Source organism: Camelus dromedarius, chromosome 34 (assembly GCF_036321535.1).
Source record: "Camelus dromedarius isolate mCamDro1 chromosome 34, mCamDro1.pat, whole genome shotgun sequence".
NCBI classification, from domain to species: domain Eukaryota; kingdom Metazoa; phylum Chordata; class Mammalia; order Artiodactyla; family Camelidae; genus Camelus; species Camelus dromedarius.
In genome coordinates, this window is record NC_087469.1 from 16,590,896 (window position 1) to 16,614,962 (window position 24,067).

The 24,067-nt window shown below is 51.9% G+C and overlaps 1 protein-coding gene and 2 long non-coding RNA genes across 4 annotated transcripts in view; 2 read left to right on the top strand and 1 right to left on the bottom strand.

The window, feature by feature from the left end:
* Nucleotides 1–10,796: 10,796 nt before the first annotated feature.
* On the top strand, nucleotides 10,797–15,686 carry LOC135319914 (uncharacterized). Its single transcript, XR_010378979.1, has 4 exons — nucleotides 10,797–11,091; nucleotides 12,302–12,382; nucleotides 13,688–15,048; nucleotides 15,135–15,686. It is a non-coding gene; the product is annotated as an uncharacterized LOC135319914 (long non-coding RNA).
* A 21-nt stretch (nucleotides 15,687–15,707) lies between these two features.
* LOC116150166 (uncharacterized) lies at nucleotides 15,708–18,573 on the bottom strand. The gene is made up of 3 exons (XR_004133824.2): nucleotides 18,435–18,573; nucleotides 18,110–18,260; nucleotides 15,708–17,566 (listed from the first exon to the last, which is right to left on the bottom strand). It is a non-coding gene; the product is annotated as an uncharacterized LOC116150166 (long non-coding RNA).
* Nucleotides 18,544–24,067, top strand: part of FLI1 (Fli-1 proto-oncogene, ETS transcription factor) — a 109,812-nt gene continuing 104,288 nt past the window's right edge. Inside the window, exon 1 of one of the 2 annotated variants that reach the window (XM_031443389.2) lies at nucleotides 18,544–18,568. Coding sequence is in view for 1 of the 2 variants with exons in the window: in XM_031443390.2 (XP_031299250.1) it covers nucleotides 19,782–19,799 (18 nt within the window). In the remaining variant the exon portion in view is untranslated. Of the gene's footprint in view, nucleotides 18,569–19,477; nucleotides 19,800–24,067 lie in introns of those variants that run through there. The other variant, XM_031443390.2, reaches the window with a different exon arrangement.

Below are 24,067 nucleotides of genomic sequence, written 5' to 3' on the forward strand. Positions count from 1 at the left end.
GCATTCAGTCCCTCCTACCTTTGGTTTTTCTGATAAATGACAATTTATGAATAATGCATTCCTTGCATGTAGACTGATTTCAATGGAAATAATTTAGTAAATTTTTTATTACAAGTTTTTTCCAGGCATGTTACTACATTTCAGAATAGATACGCTTTGGTAACTTCAGCTACTGAATTCTTTAGAACCAAACTTCATTAATTATAATAAAAAGTATTATAGTTTTGAAGATAAGAAGTTCTTTATTCATATAGCTAATGATTATCGAGGATTAAGTTCCAGGTACTATGCTAAGTATGTTAACACAAACATTAATTTAATCTTTACTAGAACCTTTGGAGAAACTTGCTACTACTGTCCTTACTTCAATGATGGAAAAGCCTCAGCTTAGGAAATTTCAGTAACTGTCAAGGTCATGCAGTCAGGGTCCAGCAGACCCATTACCCAAGCCTAGACCTGCTTGACCCAAAGCTGGGATCTTAATCACCACTGGATGTTGCCTTGCTGTAGTGTTGGCAATGGTAGCTTAATTACAATTGCTAAATCATTCTTGACAGCCCTATTAGTCAATCCAACTTTTTCAAGCCCCTCACAGATGCTCAAATTTCAGCACATCTTTCTTTTTCAAGGAATTTTCCAGCGAGGGAAGAAAAGGAGATCCTTTTTAAAAAGAAAAGATCCTTCTTTTTAATTGAAAATGTAATAAAGACATAAGCATAAATAAGTCTTCTGTATGTACAGTATTTCGTGATTGTTCACATCTCACTTTGGAGACCTGTTACCCTCAATCCCTTAATAATCCAGGGGAAATTTATCTTCACATTTTGAGTCTCAGGACTGACCCATTTATGTGATGTTGAATATTGATATTTGTGGCTCATCTCAGCCACTAGTGACACAGTTGAAAAAGTAGGAGTATGCGGTCAAATGCAGCAATAAAGAGCAGTATTGTGCATACAAATTCTTTATAAGCTGCAGCTCAAGTTTTCACATTTCTCAATAGTGTTGAGATGTCAGTTCCCTCGGCAGCATTGGCAAGAGGTTAGGTATATTGACCAGTGGAACAGAATAAGGAACTCACAAACAGACCCACACAAATATGGTCAACAGATTTCTGACATAGATACGAAGGTAATTCAATGAAGAAAAGACAGCCTTTTTAACAAATGAAACTGGAACATTTAGATGTCTATATGCAAAATAAATTAAGTAATTAAATAATGAACCACTACCACTACATGTATCCCACTCCTAGGTATTTCCCCAAGCACATAGAAAACTTACATACTAACAAAAACCTGTATATGAATATTTATAGCTTTATTCATAGTCACCAAAAATTGGAGCAGCCTCGACATCCTTCAGCAGGTGAACGGATGAGTAAATTGTGGCACATTCATAAAATGAGTACCACTCAACAGTGGACCAGTACTCAGCAACAGAAAGGAACAAGGTATTAATTCACAACAACATGGGTGAATCTTCAGTGCATCTTGCTAAGTGAAAGAAACTAGACCCAAAGGAGACATATTGCATTAGTCCATTTATACGACATTGTGAAACAGGCAAAACCCTGCGGGTGGAAAGCAAATCCCAGTAACTGTCAGGGGTTGAGGGTGGAAGGAAGGGCAGCTCCAGGGAATTTTAGGGGTGATGGGACTGATGGAGAAAGATGGGGTGATGGTGCTGTGCTCTGGAGATGTTAGGTATTTGTCAAAAACGCAGAAGTGTACACTACAAGGCATGAATGTCGCTGTATGTGAATTTTAAAACTCAACCCCAATTTCAGGGGAACCCAAGATGGAAGGCAGACTTTGACAAGTGAAATTAACTGTGTTACAAAGGAGCGATGTAACCGCACCAAAGGGCTGAGGAAGAAGCACGACCCAAGTAACTTTGGGAGACAGTGTGTCGACCAGATACCATAAGGCTAAAAACAAAAAGAATCATGAACTCCGTCTTTTAGCTGGGTGAATGGTTTCTCCCAAGGGCACGAATTAGCAATTCTGAAATGAGTTCACAGGTGTACTATGGTTGAACAAATAAATTAAGGTACTGTAAGCCTAAGTGCCAGATTTCTCACTGCTGGAGAAAGAAATTACAAATAAGCCAAGAGGAGATGTTAGAAGGAATAAAATAGATACCCACAAGTCCATACTGAAGGAAAAGAAGGAAGGAAGGATGAAACAGAGGGAGAGAAAAAAAGAAAAAGATATAGGGGAGGGAGGGAGGGAAGAGAAAGGACAACTCTAAAGAGATTTTTCTTACAAACAATTTCAATTAATAAATGTAGATGAAGTGAGTGGAATCACCATTAGAGCACCACAGAAATTATTGCTCAAGGTGAAATCTGACTATGAATGCTAAAATTACTGAGCCAAAGAGTAAGGTCTCATGGTATTTCCCCTGCAAATACTTGCTAATTGCAAAGTATCTCCCCCATCCCCTGCAGATTCTTGTTAACTGCAAAAGGAAGGAAAAAGTGACTGTGCAGGGAAGTATCCTGGCCTACAGCACCTGGACCAAGTGCTCAAGGTCAACATCACTGGTCATAAGACAGGTCATTGTCATGGGTCCTCCAAAATGATGTGCTGCAGGGGGCACCTCACATCTGTGTGTCCGTCCCCAAAATATACAAACCCTAGCTAATCATGAGAAAGCTTCAGACCACCCCACACCGGGACATCCCGCATAGTAAATACCGCACCAGTGCTCTTCCAAAAAGTCAAGATCGTGAAACAGAAGGAAGGATTGAGTGGCTGCTACAGACGGAGGAGGCTAAGGAGCCCTGACACTTAAGTGCTATGTGGGTCCTGGACTGGACCCGGGAGCAGGACAAGGACGCTGTAGGAAAACCGATGACATCAGAGTAGTCGTAGTTTAGTTAATGGTGTTGTACTAACACTGCATTTTTATACTCACGCATGGCTGTGTAACGTGGGGACATTAAGGGACAGGTACGCACGAACTCTCCCTACCATCTGTGTGACTCCTCCTCGGGCTCAAGGGGAGGGAAATAGAAGGCAACGCTGGGCGATTTACACATGGAAGGAGAGAAGAGAGCTACGAAATCAGAGAACTGGCATCAGTAGTGATCAACCCCACCCCACGTAAGGACGTGGAAAATTAATCTATTTCACGGGAGACGTTGATAGAAACTCAACAAGGAAATATGAGATTAGAAGTTAAAAGACCTGGGTTCTGGCCAGGCCCTGTGGCTTACCCTGCAAAGTTTGACAAATTGCTTATATAATTACCTAGATAGTGTCTAAAACACATTACATAGATAATGTATAAAAGATGATTCTAAGAGACTTAGGTTTCTGACATGTGATTCGGTTTTCACCAAGTAAAAGATGCTGATAATGATAATCATATCACTTACTGAAATAACGTATTTAAATATTGCCTTGAAAAAAAGATAATTTCTGTTTCAGATTCTGTTTCTTCATTTGAAAATTGAGTATGAATTTCTCTAGGGTCCCTTCCCATCACATATGACCCTAAGTGCTACATAAAATATATCATGTAAATGTTAAAACAGTAGAATAAGATCCAGTTTTCTACATACTTCCTTGACAGAAGTAATATGTGAAAGCTTTATTAGCACCGATGACCATTACAATAGCGCATGTATTGAGGCTGGAATAAAGTTTACCCCAAAGCCCAATGTGAGAGGTGGGGAGAGGCAATTCTCTTTACAGAAGCAAGATTTGTTTACAAAATTTGCAAAATGCAAAACCGTGGAATTTATATAACCATTTTCCCAGAGCATTAAAATGTGACCTCATTTTAACACAACAATCTAATGGTCCGGAGTTGGTCAGAAGCACCTCAGTTTCATTAGCTGATCTCAGCTGAGTATCCACAAAGCATGTATGTGTGTGTGTGTGCGTGTGTGTGCACGTGTGTGTGTGTATTCAAGCAAGTAACTCTGGATTCTCTTCTGTGTATTCCACGTGTCAGGAAGCTGTATGGAGAGCGTGTCTGGAAAGGGACGACCTCCGTAGCTCAGGCGCACCCCAGCACTGGGCGGTCTTGGTGGGTGCCCGCTTTTCCTGCCCCTGCAGTTGTACAGGAGCTTGTGAGCAGTCAGCATCAGTGTGTCCCTTCCGTCCCCGTCCCTGGTGGGGCAGGCAGGAAATGCCAGCCTCCTCACAGGAAAGCCTGTTGCGGTGAGATTTCCCGATTTACTTTATAAAAGCAAGAAGGCCAGACACAGGGGGAGATAAGCGCTCAAGATTGCGCGTGCTTATCATCTCCGGGGCCTGGGCCCACAGCCCTGACCAGTTTCTCTGCTCGAGACGCTGGCCAAAATTCAGTTTGGTTCCAAATCGAAAGGACTGCCCAACTGAAAAATGTGCTCCGCCTCCACCCTTGTCAGTCCTTGCAAGGAAACCAGGCCAAACAACTCGCAGCCTTTTCACCAGGTGTGGTCCTCTGGCCTGGGGAATTCCTAAGGGAATCAAGAGACTGGCCCTTGGCGTGGCTGCAAATTGCAGCCACCTGGGGGCGCTGCCATAAGATCGGGGTATCTGGTCCCCAAGCTAGTGGCCAAAGCGATGGTGTCCCTTGACTTATCCAGCTGACCTGCAAAATGTTTGGTGGATACACTGCTCCCTGGTTCTGACTTTTTTGCTGCTGGTGCTGCTAATATTAAAGGTTAGTAGAATGAAAAGGGTAGGGACTTCCAAAGGACAGGACAGCCAGCAGAGGTGGCGAGCTGGGTTAGGAAGGGACAGGCGAACGAGCTCAATGAAGATCAAGCAGGCCCCAGTCGCCACCCAGGCGAGCTCACTCTCCAGTCAGATCTGGGGGAAGGGGGTGATGGGGGCAGGAGGGGAGCACCACCCATGTGAAGGAGAGCCCTATTTCTTTGGGGTCCATGCCACTCCACCCCTTCTCTTCCAGTCAATTTTTGTAAAACAGAACCAAAGCCATCGCCCCAAGAAGCAGCGCGCAGGCTACACGGAGAGTGATGTGCACTCCCCACTGCTCCCAGCTGCACACCCCCCGTCACTGTGAAGCAAGGAGGATTCCAGGGCCCAATACTCAGTTCAGCTACGTGCCACTCCTAAGCCTGATCTTTTAAAAACAGAAAAGAGGATTTGGAATAAATCTATGTGCCTCTTGCCCTTCAGCCAAAAAATCTACGAGACACCTTATTTCCCAAAGTCCAATTTAAAAACACACACCAAGAAACTGAAAACATACCCTCCACTTTTGATGTCTTATCTAGGAAAGCCAGGTTCCCTCAGAGGGACTCCCAGGGCGGGCAGAGCGTCCCCAGTGTTTATTGTGCTAAGTGGGGTACATTGTTTTGTGTTCAACCATAAAGTGCACTGAAGTGACACTGAGCGACCGTGCTCTCTCCAGGACCCCGCTGTCCCCGTCTGTCAAAGCTGAAGATCACCAAAATAATAACAGTGACACATCGGACCAGCATTTGATCAGGCGAGTGTTTACATAGCATCTTTTTCCTCTAGCAGTTGGAAGCGCTTGGCGAAAAGCCCTTGAGTTCTCAAAAGACTCTCCTCCGACATTAAGGTGAGGACTGTTTACCCCCTTCCCACTCCCCCACTGCCCACACCTCCCTCCACGCCCGCCATCCTCATGAGGAAACACGGAGACCATGGCAGCTCTCACTGGCATTGCCCAGCTCGACTTCCGTCTGCAGTCTTCTCTTCTTTTTTAATTGGGGTCATCAAGGAAGGAAGGGGCAAAGGCTACGGCATCTATGCTCTGGCCCACACTGTTCCTGTCCTCCGCAGCCGGAGGGAGTCCACTTTTATTTCCGCGGCATTTTTCTCAGCAGCGTCCCAAAAGGTGGTTGCTTTGTTTTCACCAAGTACCATTATCTTCTCCATCAAAATCACAATGTGGAGGGGCCAGCTGTCCCACTCTCTGCAACTCGGTTTTGCATCCTTTCATTCCTGGTTCATCTCCCTTCAAACTCTGATGGCAACTTCTTCCACAAGATGTCCTGAACTTGACACTTGCTTGGAGTTCCAGTCTCTTTCCTCTTTTTTAGGATTGAGGAAGGCCAGACATAGCAAAGTTAACACAGTCTTTGCAAACTTTGCCTTCTCAGAGATAGCAAAGTGGTATCACTCAGGTCCTTTTTATGACCCATCCTCCCAGCCTTGGCAGAGGAATGAAGGAAGGAAGGAAGGAAAAAGTTCTTTCATTCAATCAGAAAAAAAAGTACCTGTCAGGGATCATACTGGATTTATGACAAAATTGTACTGTAGTTTTTAAACAGGAACAGGGACGGAGATAACCATAGATGAGACTAGTAATACACTCCTTAGAAGTCTAAAAATATACACAGGATTACTTAATAAAATAAAAATAGTTAATTAACATCCATGAAGAGATAACTTAAGGGGGAGAGAAACTTGCTCAGGGAGTTGGAAGAATGGATCTAAAGTATATAAATATCTCGGGTCTTAAGAGCTCCTCTTTGCCTGAATTCGTCGTCCCATTCACTCTCCAGGGACCTCACCTCTTCAGCCCCCACCCTGGGAAACTGTATATACTTTTGATTTACAGGTGGAGGGAGGGGTGAATCTGTTAGCTGGGGGAGGCCTCTTCTCTTACACCTGTCTGCATGGTCCATTTCTTGCCCCGGGCAACTCTCCATCCTGGCTCTGAATGTTCCCTATTTTGCATCTCACGCTACCATCCTCAGATCCTCTTTGACACGTGGATGATATGTATAAATGTTCCTCTGTGTGTTTGTGTTTCTGTTTGTGTGTGTGCGCATGTGCGTGCGTGTTGGTATGTGATGGAATCAAAGGACTGACCAGGTCCCACGCATCATGGAATCCAAAGAGCCTCTGTCTGACTTCTCCTGGATTCTGTTCTGCTCACTGCCTCTATTTCCTGGACTTATCTCCCGGAGCACAGTTCCTGCCCCATCTCTCTCCTTGTAATTTCCAGGAGGTCAATCTAGGTTTGCAGCCTGTCAAAGGCCACAAAAGGACACAGATAATGAGAGATAAGGAGACTGACACCTTGCTGGCTATGCTTTAAAATCTGAAATTGCTTGTTGGAAGAGCAGGAAGCAACTTCCTTCCTTCCTTCCTTCCCTCCTTCCTTCCTTCCCCAAAATTACGAGTGAAAGCAACAGAAAATCCACAGTGGACACTGAAACTCAGCAAGGTTTTGGACTTTTATGTGGGGCAGAGGGAACCCCAAAGACAGGAATACTGCTTTCTACTTAAGACCACATGTGGCCGAAAACATTCTGGATGCACAATAAATAGATACTGATCCTCACAGGAGGTTATAGAAGCATTGAGTCAACAGTCAATTCCCTTTTACTCGCTTGCAGAAACCAAATTATGGCAAAAGACTCTTCCCCAGTTGCTGTCGTCTGCTAGGGCTGCCCTAATAAAATACCAACGTCAACAACCTATTTTCTCACAGTTCTGGACACTAGACATCCAAGATCAAGGTGTTGGCAGGTTTGGTTTCTCCTGAGGTCTCCCTCCTTGGCCTGCACTGTGTCCTCACGTGGTCTGTCTTCTGGGCTCCTCCGCTTGTAAAGACACCAGTCCCTTTGGATCAGGGCCCATCCATTTTATCTCATTCACTGCTTTCAAGGCCCTGTCTCCAAATCCATTCGCATTCTGAGTGGTAGCCAGGGCTTTCCCAGGAGAACGTTAGGGGGGCACCACTCAGCTCCTAACACTGGTCATCAGGAACAGAACCAAGACTGTTGGCAACCAAAGTCTCTAGCCCTAGACTGTGAATTTGCTTTTGACTCACATCCTTTCCCAGGTTAAATACTCTCATAGATTATTGATAGCACGCTCTGGTTGGAAGGTATCGCATGATGATCGGACTGTAGTCCTCTCATTTGCCGAATGAAGAAGCTGGTCTTAAGTGTCTTGCTTAGAATCATAGACTCAGGGGTGGCCCGGCGTGGGCGAGGATGCAGACACGCCCCCTGCTCCCCCGCTGGGTGCCTTTCTTGGATTTTGATCTCCTGATCACTTGCTACTCAGACTCTGGATTTGCAACTCTTCAGCCCAAGGAAGCAACTGGGTACCTGGAGCAAGAAAAGCCCCACCCCTTCTCCCTTTGGAAACAGCTGAGGGGTAAGCTGGCTTTCACGAGTCTTCCTACTCCTTCCCCCAGCCTCCTCTCTTTTGCGCCTTCTTAGGGCAACTATTACCAATTTCAGCAATTTTCTTCTGGCAAATTGAAGGCTCCAGGTGACAAAGGGACTCAGTCATATCCTCCTGGAGGATAAGATAGGCTGGGCCCCACTCCCACCCTACCCCTGGTCCCAGACTGGATGCTTAGGGCAGCAGGCATTCCCCCCATGAGCATCCATTACCCTCCCCATCCCCAAAACATACACAAACTAGGCTGGCTTCTGGGTCTCTGGGATCTGTCTGCAGCTCCAAAACCCTATCAGAAAGGGAATCCAGATTATTCTTCCTTTATTCTCAGCTCAGCTCTTTTCCCCCAGACCACCATGCGTTTATCATTGGCATGATCCTTGGAGTGAACACCCATTCTGTCTTTTAAGATTACCAGAAGAATAGGAAATAGGACACGTGGTTGAGCATGCCCATCCGCTTGTGCGTGCGCGCGCACACACGCACACACACAACCCTGAGGAACTTGGAGACAAAACACCTCCACCTGCTGACCACCCCCAGGGTGCTTGGGAAGAGGGATGATCACCTGCTCCCTGGTTAAACCATTTCTGTAAAAATGAAGCCAACGCACCAGCACTGATCTCATGTACCCCTGCAAGTCAGAAAATGAATCAATCTGCCTCACTCGGGCGAAACTGTCCTGGCAGTTCTTCCTTAATAACAATGTGATGGTGTCGTTTTTTTCTTGTGTATTCCCTTCTTTAGTTATTGGTCAGAAAGGAGGGCTTTTGCTAAATAATTGTTCCGCTTCTCTGCTTCTCAGTTTCAGTGTGGACACTGGGCAGCCAAACAAACCCAGCTCCTGCCTCCAGGGAGCCTGCAATCTAAGGACAGGAGCAAACCTCAGACAGATGTGTCTACAAAGAAGGAAGCAATAACAACTTGGAAAACAGAGCGAAGAAAGAATCTAGAGAAAGGCTCTCAAGTGATCTCTTAGGAACCACCTTCAAGAAAAGGAAGAAAGAAGGAGCGAGAGTGGCAGGGAGGGAAGAAGAGAAGAAAGGAAGGCAGAGAGTGGAAACAATCTGGACGGTGAGGTATTAACTGGACAATTTGTTTAGTTTTCGTCTCCCCTAATACAGCTGAAGAGTTAATTTTCAAATCTCTAGCTTTCCTAAAAGAAATTTGTCTTTAAAATGCCTGACATCCGTGGAGGACTATTTATTATCTGATGTAGGAGCACCTTGTTTTATTCATGGCTGTGTGTTTATTCCCTTGGGGAGGGAAGGCATTCTCTGTAAGAATCCCAGGAACAGGAGCGCGGGGCCGTGGCTGGACCTCCAGCCCCTGCCCCTCCCCGAGGCCTGTCTTGTTTTCCTAAGCACTGGTCAGGAATGCGCTGGGCGGGGGCGCCTGGCCGTCAGCGCCGAGCCCCGCAGCCCCAGTCACGGTCCCAGGCTGGCCTTTCACCTTCCCGCTCTCCGGGCTGCTCTTATTAAGCGGCAAAATGTTTCAATATGTTGAGCTTTGGGGGAGGGACGGAGAGAAAAATCGGGATATTGTTGAGAAGGAAATAATGAATAACCCGGCCGCCAGTCCTCATACCCCCCACGTGGGGAGATCTGGGCGATAAGTGTGCTTTCTCCAGAAATGGAATCCCAGCCATTGCCTTCTGGTCAGAAATTTCCAGAGCCAGTGGGGGGAAGGGGGGAAGTGGAGAAGAGGGAGCAGGTACTAAACAAATTTTCCTGGTGTCCAGAACCAGAGCAGTCAGAGATCTGGGGGCCCGAGAAAGAGGAGGAAAAAGTTTGAGAAAGTGAGGCTCATTCTCAGAGGTGCACAGAGCTGTCAGTTTTGTCCTTACAAACCACCACACTCTCCACTCTTGCCTGTCAGCTCTGCTCCCCTCTCCCCAGCACCCAACCCCACCCCAGCCAAGTTCAGCTGTTCTGGTCAGAAGCTGAGCCCCATTCAAGGCCAAGTCTAAGAAATGAGCAACGCTCCAAATTGCCAGAAGACACAAATTGGCAGACCCAGAAACAGCTCCTTAGCAAGAATGCTTTTAAATGTGTGTGCATTTCTAGGTGAGGGAGGGTAATAGCTCAGTGGCTGAGTACACACTTAGCATGCATGAGGGCCTGGGTTCGATCCCCAGTACCTCCGTTAAAAAATAAATAAGCCTAATTACCTTCCCTCCCCCAAAAAATGTGTGTGCATTTTTAAATGAACACCCCTTAATATCACTGGTTCTCTGACACTTGCAATCCACTTTGCTCTTATAGACGCTGCCTAGAAAACGTGAGTGAGAAGGAGGTATACATCTGGGGAGGACCAAATAAGATAAAGGAGTAATCTTAAAGGAGGAAAAATCTAAGGGCTTGAGAAATCAAAGTAGACGTCACGCGTATTAAGTGTAAATAATTATTTGCATTGCAACTGTTTGAAACTATATATTCAGCTTAAAGAAGGCCCTGGTTTCCATGACTCCTCCTGGCCTGACAGGGCCGTGTGCCTTTGCATTTATGGTGGTTTCTAGTGATCCTTGACATTTCCTAGTAACGTGGAGAGGTTTCTGGAAAAGCAGTGGAGGGCAGATGGGTGGCTGTCTATTAAAACAATTCATCAGACAGCAGTTGAAATATTGATAAGAAAACGGAAATCAAATTAAAAGACGGGAAAAGAGAGAGGAAGAGGGAGTGGGACGGACGGATGGAGCTGGAGGGAGGCAGCGGAGAGGGAAGCTGCAGGAGGCACAGACTTGAGTGGCTCCCAAAGCCCTAGGGTGTGCAGGGGCTGAGGCTGTGTGTCTGGATACGCTGGAAAGAAAGGCAAACTTTGACTCTGGGCAGCCAGCAGGTTCAACTCCGCTCTGTCAAGGATCGGGAATCTGGGCACAGAGGATCTGCACCAAGAGCTCGAACATCGTGGAGTTGCCAGAGTCCAGCTCCTGCTGGTGGCGCAGAAAAGGGTGTCTGAGGTGGGTGTTCACGTTCCTGTGGGGTCTCTGGGACGATGCAGGGTCGCTTCTCTCAGTCCAGCTGCCTGCTCTAGTTTGCAGCCAGGAAAAGCAAGGCTTTCTGGGGCTCTTTCTTTCTCTCGTTCTCTCCCAGGCTTTCTCTCCTGCTCTTTTGATTTTTCCTCCTGCTTACTCTTCTTGCAAATTTCACTCCAAGTCTCAAAAAAAAAAAAAAAAAGGGTGGCTGGGGCGGGGGGGGGGACTCTGGAGCAAGGGCGCCAGGGGAGAACAGTGATCGAGAATCTAGGAGACTGGAGAAACGGAGAAACATACCTGGTCCCTGAACTCGTGTGTCTGTTGTGGCTCCAGGAGCCAAAAAGCTGGAATTTGTTAGTGGAGAGAAAAGTGTTTTATCAGAAACACATTGGCTGCCGTAGAAGCTGCGCCCTGCCACGTTAGAGATGGTCTAAGGGAAGAAGTAAAGGAAGAGGAGAGAGACAGTCGCCAGACTTGGCGAGGCAGGGAGAGACTCTCGCAGAGGCACCTGGCATCCTAGGGCAGTTTCTGTGCCTTCCAGCCTAAATAGTCAAACCTCAGACCTCGCCTCCCTGCCATTAAAAATGAGGCTGCCTCATTCATTGTCTTTGTCTCTTCGGGGGAAAACCTGTTTTCTTCCAGAAGTGGGTGGGGGGTGCTCTGGAGAAGGGGCCTGTGTAGACCTCCTGAAACTTGAGCCAGGTGTCCTTTCAAAGCGGTCCCCCAGCAGGGAAGAGGGAGGCAGCTGGACGCTGGTGGAGTCCTAGTGGTGGTGAGGAACTTAGGCAGAGGGTCTGTGCCCAGAGGGCCCCAGCATAGGCAACTCCGTAAATATCTGTTCCTTGGGCCCTTGGGCTGTGTGGGTGAGGAGACCTACCTCTATCTATCCTGGCCATGTCTGGCCAGGGTGGCCCTGGTGTCCCCAGGTATGAAACTACCCAGGCCCTGGGGGAGACGCGTGTCTCCGATTACCTGTAGGTTACAGGATTGTAGGAAAGAGATCCAACGGTGTGAGCTGGCTCTCCCCACTATCCTTTAGCCTGAACCCTGGGGGAGAGAAGTGCAGGAAGGGCAGGGGTCCAGGTGGGTGGGCGCCTCTCAACTCGCCTTCCTCTCCCTTTGCACTTCTGCCTCACCACCCGACACAGCCTCATCCTTCCTCCACTCGCGAGTGACTGAGGTTTCTCCCACCCAGGTTGGTTCCTGGGCCTTCCCGACCTTTTCTCGCCAACCCAGGATGTTTCAGACAGTCCCTGACACGTCGTCTTACGTCAAGGTAAGACAAGACAGCGTCTTTAAACAGGTAATGACCCTCAGCCTCTCCCACCCCCTCCCCGACCTAGGGTCCCTTCCGCCTTACCCCGGGGAAAGAGGTCGGGGGAGCGGGCCGCGCTCTCAGCAGGTGCGTCTGGAGCCAGGGGCACTGGCTGGACAAACTGAGCGGGGCGCAGACCCTTGGGGGATCCCTGGTTGAGGACCAAGGCTCTTGGCCCCTTTGGTTTGGGAGAATGGACGTGGACGAGCCTGGTGAAGGCTGGAGAAGCCGAGACGCCAGCTCCAGGACCCACGCAGGCCAGCGTCCAGTCCCAGCCGGCTGCGCGTCCACGCCGCTGGCGCACAGCAGGTTCCCTGAGTCAGGGGTCCGCGTGCACCGGAGCGTGCGCGTGTGTGCGTTTGGGTGCGGGTGAGTGATCGAGACGCGCTTCTCCGACGAGTTCGACACGCCCCAGTCCTCAGGCCCACCTTCCTTGGCCCCATCAGCCCCTCGAAAGCGAAGAGTCCTATATTTGACAGCATATCGAAGGGGACAGGTTTTTTTCCCCCCTTTTCCATAGCAGTTCCTAAGAATGTAAACAAACCAAGGCCAGGACATCTGGGTTACACGTTTAATGAAATCCCCCAGCTGGGCGGGGCCGAGGGTGCGTACCCGCCCAGGATGGGGACCGCAGCGAGGTCCTCTCGCAGCCCAGGCGCGACCTCCCGCTCTCAGGGTAGCAGCCCAGAGCCTTCCGCTGCGCGGAGGAGGAAGGACCACCACCGCTCAGCAAACATACTCCCAACTCCTTCCCGAAACTCCGCCCCCGGGAGGCCCCCAGCTCTTCCGCCTACCCCCCACTAGCCTTCCTGAGTCCGCGAAGCCCGGCAGTGTGGCCGTCGGAGGACACCGAGCACCTCAGTGAGGTGGGAACACTCGGGTCCTATGGGGCGCGCCAATTAAGCGTCCAACCCTCCTCCTGTTTCTCTCGAGGGAAATTTGTTGATCCCAGGTAGCATCTTCTGGCCCCCACCGGAGGTCTGAAGGACTCTATAGTCACTTTGGGGAAGCGGGGTTCTCCAGCTTGGCAAGGAAGAGTGTTTAATCAATCAGTGATGAAAGAATGAAAAAGGAGTGAATCAATGGATGGGTAATCAGTGAACGCTTGGGTGGACGGCTGGCTCCCAGGAGGTGGCAGAGTATACCCAGCCTACAGCGCGCTTGGATTCGCGGTGTCCAGCTTTCCCCAGAGGCTAAGGACGCCGTAAACCCCCTCACCCCACTGTTCCCAGAACGCAGGCACAGCTGACTGATTTCTTATTACAGGCTCTGCCCCGAGGGCTGCGAAGGGCCCCGGGGTGAGGAGTGGCCGTCTCTCTCCCATCCACAAGGATCCCCCGAGTCTGCCCCCCACCCCCACCGCCCAGGATCCACAACCTCAGAGATGACAAACCCAGAGGGGCAAAAGGGAGCCCAGGAGCCTGACCCTGACCAAGAGCCAGAGAGAAAGCAAACGGGCCAGGCAAGGGGAGGGGACTGGTGGGGGAGGGGGAGGGGCAGCAGTCTAAGAGCTGTAGCCGCCAGGGGAGCCTCTCACCGCAGGAGCTCTTTTGAAGGGGAAAAAATGGATTTTTTCAGCAGCCACAAAGTTTGTATTGTTGCACAAAGGGGTGCATTGATGACGGCGAAACGTCCTCGTGGCAGGGACAATCTGGGTCTGTTCCGCCGGCTCCCTACGCCTACCATTTGCCAGAGGGGCACAAACAGTCCGCGGCTGCCAAGCCTCTGCCATTCCGCCTCTGGCACTCGACTCGGAGCTTGTTGACAAACAGTGCGGGCCCAGGCGCCCAGCCCTGGGGAACCAAGGGTGCTCACTCCCACCGGGCAGCGATCTGGGTTCTAAGTGCTCGAAGAGGAACGAGCAGGAGAGCGCGTAGGGCGGGTACGAGGCTGTAAAGAGTAAGGGAAAGGTGAAAAGGGAGAGAGCATTGTATTTGTGCTAACTCATTTAATATTAATAACAACCGTAAGAGGTAGTCAGTTTTGCAGATGAGAAACTGAGGCATTAAGAGTGTAATGTAACACAGCTTACAAGTTACAAATAATAAGGGCAAAGTTGTGCTGATTGCAGGCAAGTTCTAAATCCTCACTTCATCTTCACAACAGCCCTTTGAGGTAGTTCCTATTATAACACCAATGTACAGATGAGGACACCGAGGCACAGAGAGGTTAAGGAACTCGTTCAAGGCCACAGAGCTGGTGAGTGCGGAGCTAGATACAAACCCAAGGGGCTGGGTTTCCCAGTGGAAACGTTCGACCAGGAGATTCCACTTGCAGATATGGGGAGGGGCAGGAGACCCAGTGGAGTAATCCTGACCACGTCCGTGCCAGATGTCAGCACTGGGCAATGCACTTGCCAGTCCTAGCGCCAGGAGCACATCCCTGAAGGTCCCTGGCCGCCCCACTCGAGATTGGCAGGATCCTCCACTTTCCCTCTTTGTGAGTCTTCCAGATTCCTTGTTCTCGCTCCCCCACCAGCCAGCCCGCTGGTTCAACCCACGCTGCATTCTGGGGGAGACAACCCCCACTAGAGGAAAGGAGGCTGGTCGCCCTAGAATGTTCACAGAGACGTGGCCCGGGGACAGCATCTGGCCGGCAGGTCCTGAACCAGCGTTTCAAGGACACAGGTCTGTACCTTGAATGCTGTTTGGGACGTCTGGGAGGCAGGGCGGCTGGAGATTTGGAGACGCTGAATTCTCCCTTCCCCCCAAAGCCCCCATCTAGGCGCCGCCACCGGGTGAGGGTCCTGGCACCTGGCTGGTCTCCACCTCTTGTCAGCCTGCGCTCTCTGGTCAGCCTCGGACTCCCTTGGGATTTCCTCCTCGACGCCGCGTGGTCTGGGGACAGGGCCGGGAGCGCCACGGGCTCGGGGCGCAGAGGCCCTCCTCCTCCCGGGCCCTCCCACCGCCGCGGCCTCCCACGTAGCGTTTTGAACCCTCTTGGCGCTAAAGCAAGAACGAGCGTGGGGAGCGGGCAGGGTGAGCAGAGGCTCTAAATCTTCCTTCAATCTGTGAGTAGATGAAGTCTGAGAAACAAATTCAAAGCAGGCGCGCCTGCAGAGCCCTCCTGCAGAAATATTCCCCGGCATTCAAGCGCATCCAGGGGCTGCTCGAGCTGCCTTGTTTGGCTAAGGTCAGACGAGACTCGAGTTCTCCAATAAAAATAAATCTCAAATTAATTATGGCCTCGAGCGAGGGGCCAGACACTTGAAGCTGCAGTTGTGCAGTCTGGAGTTTTGGCGCTCGCTCGCCCACCCTTCCCCCGCGCCCCCCTCCCCCACCCCCTTGCCAGCTCGAATCCCGCCTCGGCCGCTGGACAGGAGGGGCCGGGAGGGGGGAGGACGCAGAAGGAAGGATCCGCCCCAGACGCTCTGCCAAGCCTGGCATCTTTCGGGGTTTCAAGTGACCGGCCGTCTCGGGGTCCGGAGGCACCCCAGGGACCTGGCTCCGGCTGTCGCGTCCTCCCACCCCCCCCCCCCCCCAAGACCGAAGAAGCCCCGGAGGCTGCGTCTGGAAAGTCTTGACCGGGTCAAAAGGGCTGACATTGAGCGAGCCAAGACACGTTTCACCCCGCCGCCGCACCCCTCCCCGGGGAAGCAAGACTTCCGCATCTTTGAAAATATTGTCAAGTGCGGATAGTGCGAGGCCAGTCATCCCACCACAGTTGCAATGAAAATGCTCCAAGTCCAAAGTTTTCCTGAATACTCGCCCCCCGTGGGCATGCTTTCTACAAGTGACCTTAGACTTAAAAACGTGTAGTGGACTGTTTTGTTGCCCACCCCCACCGCCCGCAGTTGGTAGCTTTTGTTTTAAATGCTGGTCCCGGTCTCTTGGCTGTCAGCTCCCCCTGACTTGAAAGCCAGCAGGCGCTGGTAGAGTGGGCAGGATGGTCACGGGCACCAGCTCCTGGGCACCAGTCCTGCCCAGTCTGGGAAAGGGAGAGGCAAGACAGCCCCTGGTGAGCCAGGAAAGAGGGTGTGAGCTAGCGTGTGGGCCGGGGCGGCCAGCCCCTAGCTGGGCCAGGAGAAGGGAGGGGAGGAGGAGAGAGGGCAGGAGAGGGGCGGGGACAGAGACGGGGGAGGGTTCCCCCCTCCCCAACTCCAAGCCAGTTTTCATCCCTAGCAGCCTCAGGCCTCACCATAGGCTCTCTATCGATTTGTCTTAATGCAAACATTCGAAATATTCTCTTTGGCTGCTCGTGAAAACAACGTGACCTGCCAGGATCAAACCATCTTTCCAGATGTCTGGTGGTAACCACATTAAACGGGGCAGACTTGTTTACTGTTGTGTTTGGTTAGGGCTTTTTCCCCCTTCGGGATTTAAAAAGGCAGCAGAAGCTAGTGGGGCATCAAATCCAGAGTTACATAAGTGGGCAGACTTGCCCACCGCTATGTCAGCATGGGCACAGGGGATCTCAGAGTCCCTCGGAGGACTGCCTAGAGCTGGTGTGTGCATGGTTGGGGGTGGGGGGACTTGCGTCTTTCTGGGTGGAGGACCTGGTGAATGGACAGGAGCTCCTCATGGAAGAGCTGGTAAATACTAAAAGCCAGGGCACCAGTGCAGCCAGTGAGTCACTCAAGGGTGACAGCTCTGCCACTGCCAGCCTCTTCCCACTTCCCACCACCTTCAAAATTACGAAACTACCAAAGCTTTGGTTTTACAGGCAGAAACGGAAAGTGTTATTGAGTTCCACAGCTAAAACCAGAGGGCCAGTCCTCGTTTTAATCAAGTGCCACACTGAGTTCTCCCAAGGGAGGAGGCACCTCCTGCTAAAAGAAGTTGGGGTGCTAGGGATATTGGGGTGACTTACTGATCAGAGCAGTGAAGACTGGCTGTTATTTGCCAGGCTGAACAGGAGTTGGGAAGAGGAGCCTGGCCACCGTCTGCCACAGAGGCACCCTTCTCAAGCACTAGCGGGACTGTGTGTAGAAGGAGAGCTGCGGGCTGGTGTGGGGTGGCCATGAACGGCCTCAGTGTTTGCCCAGCACCAGGAAGGGGGCCTCCTGTGTAGACCGGAGTTCTTTCTGCCTGCAAGAGGGGGAATGTGGCTGAGGGTGCCTGGTTTCTGGTCAGGTCCGGGTGGGAAGTGGTCTCCCCGCTCTCTCCTGAAAGCCTTGTTGTTGTTTGAAGGTCGGCAGAGTCTGGGCTGAAAAGGAAACAATTTGGGGTTTGAAAGGATGTAATTCATTCTTCCTTTCCCTTTAACCTCTTTCCTCTCTGGAAAGCATGTGGAAATGCTGAAGGGAAGAGTGAGAGGGCCGGGGGCCAAGGGGAGGAAAGGGTTAAGCCTGATTTCTTTTAATTGAACTCCAGAACTGGTGGCCCCAGGCAAAGGGGGGGGGGACTGACCCCGCTAGCGGTAACCAGATGTGGCAGTCCCAGGGGAGCCCCCAAGCAGACCCCTGGATTGAGAAGCAGACAGAAGGGGGGGGGGCCTGCCCGGCCCGCATCCCACCCCCACCCCATCCCCCTACCCCACTCCCCCGTGCACACACCAAGTCTCAATTGCTGGCAGGCTGCACCCGCCACTCCAGGTCTGGTCACGTTCAGACCCGTGTCTGTGTTCGAACCCAAAATTGGAGCTGAATTGATGAGACTAATTTCGAGAGGGGGGTGGGGGGAGGGAGGGAGGGAGGCCAGCGAGCTCTTGGGCTCAACTGCTCCTGAAGAAATAAAGAATTAATGTCACCTTTTTTGCCGCTGTGGACACCCTTTTGAAATTTTTTTCTTTCCAATTGACTCGGATCTCCTCTGGATTTTTCTCCCTCCTTCCCCTGGTGGACTCTTAAATAAAAGTGAGAAAGTCCAAAGCGTGGTCTGGAGAGCGTGGACAAGGTAACCTGTTTCGGAGGTCGGGGAGAAGGGAGTCACGCCTAGAGCGCCCCGGGGTCCCCTCGCAGCCCCGGGACTCCCAAGGCTGCCCCAACTGGAGCGGGCGGCGGCACTGCAGAGGGACAGGGAGGTCTCCGAGGGGCGGGGGCCGACAAGGCGGGCCGAGGGGAGGATGGTCTCACCGCGGGGTGGGGATGACGGTCTGGAGCACCGTCCCGGAGGTCTCACCCGGGAGCGGTCTGAGTCTGTTCAGGGTTGTTGCATGCAGTGTTCTGGAGACCTGCCGGCCAGCCGGGAGGGATCGTCTCGCCGTAGTGTAAGTTTCTTGGGGCCCAAGGTGGCATTGCATTGGCGTCTCTGGCCCGTGCGCTGGGGCTTGGGCCATCGGGTCGGGGTCAGCGCGAGGGGTCTGACCCCAGAAGGCTCGGACAGGAGACCTGGGATGCCGCGGGAACCGGCCCTCGGCGGGCGCCGGGAGCTCTCCGGTAGCCCAGATGCCGGGTGCCGAGGCGCGCCCCCCGATAGCGTCCGTCCGCTAACAGCGCGCTGGGAGCGGAGTCCACGCCCCCGACGGCAGGGGTCGGTCCGAAACCGCCCCGAGTCCGCGTCGCCGGGTGAGCCGCTCCGGGAGTCTGCCCGACTCTGCAGCCCAGGGCTCGAGTGGAAAAGTTCCCATTGGATGCACTTTCTAGCGGTTAGTTTGCTTCTGTCTGCATCCGGATCTTCCTGGGCTGTAGGCTCCACGTTATCCCCAGCCCGAGTAAACTCTCCCATCCCACCCACCCCCCCAAAAAAAAGTTTGACTCCGGCTGGGAAAAGCATTAATGAATGTATCTGTGGGAAGAAACGGAAAGTGAATGAGTCAGGAGGGCCACCTTCGGCCAACGGCCCCGGGGAAAGGAAGGAGGCCGAAGGCGTTTGGTGTCGGACTTTGTGGGGAGGGGGGCGTGCAGACTGCGGGAATCAGGGCGCGGGCGCCGGGCGTGGACCCCGGCATTGTTCCCAGCTCGCTCTTATCTACCGGGAGCAAGTATCCTGTGTGCGCAGCGCATGAATGTATCTGGGCATCTCCGCGTATATTTATATAGTGTGTGTGATGCGAAAAGCAGGACCAGCAGAGGGGAGGAAGAGAGTGTGGGGTGGGGGGAGGGAAGACGAGGGAGAGCAGAGGGGAGAGAAGAGAAGAGAGAGGAGAGCGGGAGACAGAGAGAGAGAGAGAGAGAGAGAGAGAGAGAGAGAGAGAGAGAGAGAGAGAGAGAGAGATAGGACTTCCTCCCCATTCGCAAAGTGAAGTCACTTCCCAAAATTAGCTGAAAAAAAAGTTTCATCCGGTTAACTGTCTCTTTTTCGCTCCGCTACAACAACAAACGTGCACAGGGGAGAGAGGGCAGGGCGCTCGCGGGGGGCACGCAGGGAGGGCCCAGGGCGCCAGAGAGGCCGCGCCGGGCTAATCCGAAGGGGCTGCGAGGTCAGGCTGTAACCGGGTCAATGTGTGGAATATTGGGGGGCTCGGCTGCAGACTTGGCCAAATGGACGGGACTATTAAGGTAAGCGACGGAGCAGTGGGCGCGCCGCGGCGGGGCCCTCCGTGGCGGCGAGGCGGCGGGCAGGCTGGGCTCGGGGCGCCGGGGTCCCGGAAGACGTGGCCACTCTCCCTTCCTTCCGCGCCCCGGCTTCGCGCCGTCTCCTCCCGCGTTCGGGTGGCGAGTCTGGCAGGCGGGGGCTCCCCGCCGAGGGCGATCTCCCCCGCACCCCTTGTCCCAAAGCGGAGCCCGGCCCCCTCCCACCGCGCTGCCGGCCAGGCTGCGGCGGGGGCGGCGGCGTGAAAGCCGGGGACCGGGGCGCAGATCGCAGCCAGGGGCCGGAGACCTCCGGGGCTACCACTCCCACCCGGCGAGCGGGACACCCCGGCCCGGGCGCCAGCACCCGCCCGGCCGCTGGCTTCCTCTTCCCCGAAGCCGAAGGCGGCGGGGGCGGGAGGACAGCTGCCAGCAGCCCGGGTCCCTGCCGGGTGGGCCCAGGGGCGGGTGAGCGGACTGGTTGCAGGCGGATCGGGGTACAAGTGAGTGTGTCTGGGGGTCTGTGTGAGCGGGCTCCTCCAGATGGAAGCCCTGTTTACATGTCAGCGCGGGCCGGTTTCCCTTCCTCTTGGTACTTCTGTTGCCGGGTTCTCGGCGCTCGGGAGTAGCCGGCGCCCTACGGCTAACGGGCCGGCCTCGCCGCTTCTCCGCCGGGGTGCCGGCCGGTGCGCGCCGCTCCCCGCGCCGGGCTCCCGCACTCTGCGCCCGGGCTGCGCCGGCTCCGGGACAGGGCTCCCACCGTCCTCGCAAAGAGGGTCCTGCGTGCCTTCAGAGCCGCTTCCAAACCGAGAGGCTCTGAGCCCACGGTCCCGGCCACTGCCCAACCAAATCCTACCCCTCAGTCCCTACCCTCACCCGACACCGTGCGACTGGGTCCATGTTGCAAAGTGCAGCCCGGAGGGCCGGGTGAGGGTCTGGGTTTTATGTCAGACTGCAAGACGGTTGACTGCCTGCTCCCTCTGGAAGGGGGAAGTGGGGCCAAAGGCAGAGATGAGGGACACCCCCTAATGTGACTGGCCTTAGAGGACGGAGAAGAATGAATGGGACCTGGGGTTGGCTGGAGGCTGTCCCAGGACACAGAGCCGGAGCTGATCTGGAAAACCTATTAGGCTGCTGAGGTGGGGACTGGCAAGCGTGCCATCGCCAGAACTTGGAGGAATCAAGTCCTAGCTCAGGGCTGAGTAAGAGGAGGCTAAGATGTGAGGCTTGGAGAATTCAAGAGATTTTTATCATTTGGGTGGGGTGGTGGTTTTTATTTTCTAAGGTTTTTTTTTTCTTCTTAAAGTTTGAAATATGCTGACTTAAGTAAAAGGCACCAACAGCAGGAACTTGAAAATCTGGAGAGGAGACAACTGATTGTCAAGGGAGCCGCTGAGAGCCTGGGTTCCTCAAGTTTAAAGTGTGTGCATGAGAGGGGACTCCTTTAGGGAGGGGGTCACTGATCATTTTATACCTGTTTCTCTTCATGTTGGTATGTGCATGCAAGTGTCTCATAGCCCTGGTTTTGTAATAAGATGCTCCCCTCTAGAAAGCTCCCCCTTGTCCGGAGGCTTACCACTTACCCAGAAGGCACCCTCTGACCCGGAAGGGTGCTAAGATGGCTCCAAGGTCCCGATGTGGACACCCTAAGGAGAAGTGAAGCAATATCTCCCCAATGCTCAGACCTCTTAGCACAGGCCCCGAGGGTAGGGAGGAAGCTGTGGTCTGTGTACCCAGGATGTGCTAACCTCTCTAGATACATACACAGGGATTGGCATGGCAGGCAACAAGAACAGGCTTAGGCTAGGACCCTGGCGCTCCGTGCTGGGATGGGAGTGATGGTCTTCTTTCTTGTGTGGGTGATGGGAGACTGTGAGTCCATCCAGACCCTCCCCCGGAGCACTTTTGACTCTGATCCAGGTTACCTGGCTAGGAGACCCACCATGAGAGCAAGGCTGTTCAGGCTGTCACCTTCAGTCCCCAGCGCTGTGAAGGACTGTGTCTCTAGTGTATAGTTCGGTATTTAGATTGTGTGAAAGCCAGTTTCCTGTTCATGTGTGACCTTCAGATCTTGGGGCTCCCAGACCCCACTCCCACAATGGTTCAAACACTGTGTTTGGAGAGAACAGTGGATGAGGAGAGGCCACTGGACTTCTGGTCTCCATGCACAGTCCATTAAACCAGTAGATGCTTCAAATTCTGTAAAAATGAAACAGCGGGGCCAAATTACCTCTACAGTCATATCTTTCCAATCCTTTCAGTTCCTAAATATCATGCTCATATGCTCTTGCAAGAACATTCACCTGCATGCCCACAAAATCCAGTTATATACTGAGAGGGGGTCTGAAGACACTATGTACCATGTTGAATTTGTAGGCACAAACCCAGAATGTGTGTTCCCAGTTTGAATGGCCTTGACAAATCATCTTTGACTAATTCTGGGATGTGATTTTCCTGCACCTGCATATTTCTTCCTTGTATACAAAGCATGTTTGTATTTCAAAATACATCGGGGTCTCAGCACTGAGGAACTATTTGGTCCAGGTTGCCAGAGAAGTCTGTATTTCTTTGCAGAAGTCTTTTATTTTGTGCATAGTTTGCACAACTTCATGTGAGTACAAAATCTCAGCCTCATCGCCCTTGCTATAATAAGTCCTTCTGTATCACGCTGTCCACTCCTTTCCAAGAATGTCTCCTGGGAAGGCTCTGAGCATCACATTGGGAGGACCAGAATTTGCAGGAGCCGTCCCACTCTTCTTTTGCCACAGATAAGTTAACCTACAATATTAAACAACACCCTGCCCCACCCTGCTCTCCACGGCGATAGTATCAGTGTTGAAAAGCACGTGATGCTGGTTGCTGATTTAAGAATGACCTGGTTTCAAAAACTGCATCTTAGTTCTAGGCAGTCTTCAATTGAATCTACTCATTTCATCAATGGAAGTTTGATTTAATGTACGTGGTACTGTTAAAGGTGGGGAAGCAATCCGAGAAGATGCAGACGTGGTGAATGAAATATGGAAATGAACAGGGGACTTGGAGTCAGGAAACCTGGGCTCATCCTCAGCTCTGCTGCTCAGTTTCTGTGTGCCCTGTAGCAAGACACTGAGCTCCCCGAGTCTCAGTTTTCTCATCTATAAAATGGGGCCAAAGTACCTCCTTGCCATAAATCACAGTAAGGATTGAATAAAGTCTGATACCTTAGTTGAATGTACATTAGTTGAATTTCTTCTAAGGGAATTGGGCTTTTGGAGATCGATTGGTCAGAAAACTGCATCATAGGTCTGGATTTATTATAATATATATTTCATTAATTCCATAAATGATGTGTCCATTACATTCCAAGGCTCTGCTTGATGGGTTGAGGATAAAACAGGGATCAAAACCCTGCTGGATTTACACTCTAGTGGAGATGACAGACACATAAATCAATAATTGGATGTCCAGGACGATACATATTCTAAAGAACAGGTTAGAGGGTAGAAAGTGATGTAGCTGTATCAGCCAGGATGGTCAGGGTGCTTCCAACAAAGTCGCAGTGGAGCAGGACACGGCCCGCTTTCATCCCTTACCTCAGGAAAGCTCAGCCCCATGCAGCCAGCGCGTGATGGGAGAGCAAAATGGGAAAGGAGGGTGGCGGTGACAGCTGGGCTTTCAAAACCATTCTGAGCCAGAATGGCTCAGGCCGCAGGTAATCACCACCAGGGCAGCACTCGGCCGCTGGGGAGCTCTGGGGCTGGGCTCCCTGGGGACAGCAGCAGAGGGAGGGCTACCTGGGGGCAAAGACCTTCCTTCTGTCCTCAAAGGGGTTGTTGCCTTCACTTTGAAGAGTGGACTGCCTGCCCACTGGCACCTTTTCACCTTCCTGTCACCTAGACTGACGGGAACTCTGGGCAGGAGAGACTGTGTCCATTGATCTGTCCCCAAGACCACGCAGAATTGCCTCCCTCAGGGAGCTACCAAATGGTGAATCCTGTTTGGTTTGTGAGTAATTTCTACCAAAAAAGCTTCCATCCACTTCTGCTGCTGTTCAAATGCAAGCTTAGAGGTTTGCAACCTTAGAGCTTTAGAGATTATTCAGCTCCATATTCTTATTTTATGGGTCAGGAAACTGAGGCTCAGAGCAGTTTGATGAATTATCCAAGATCACATAGCTAACTGGTGACAGGGTCAGGGTGAGAACGCAGGGCTCCCAGCCCCCGGACTAGTGTTCTTTCCACTATACCAGGAACATTTCATTTGCTTTCTTTACATTA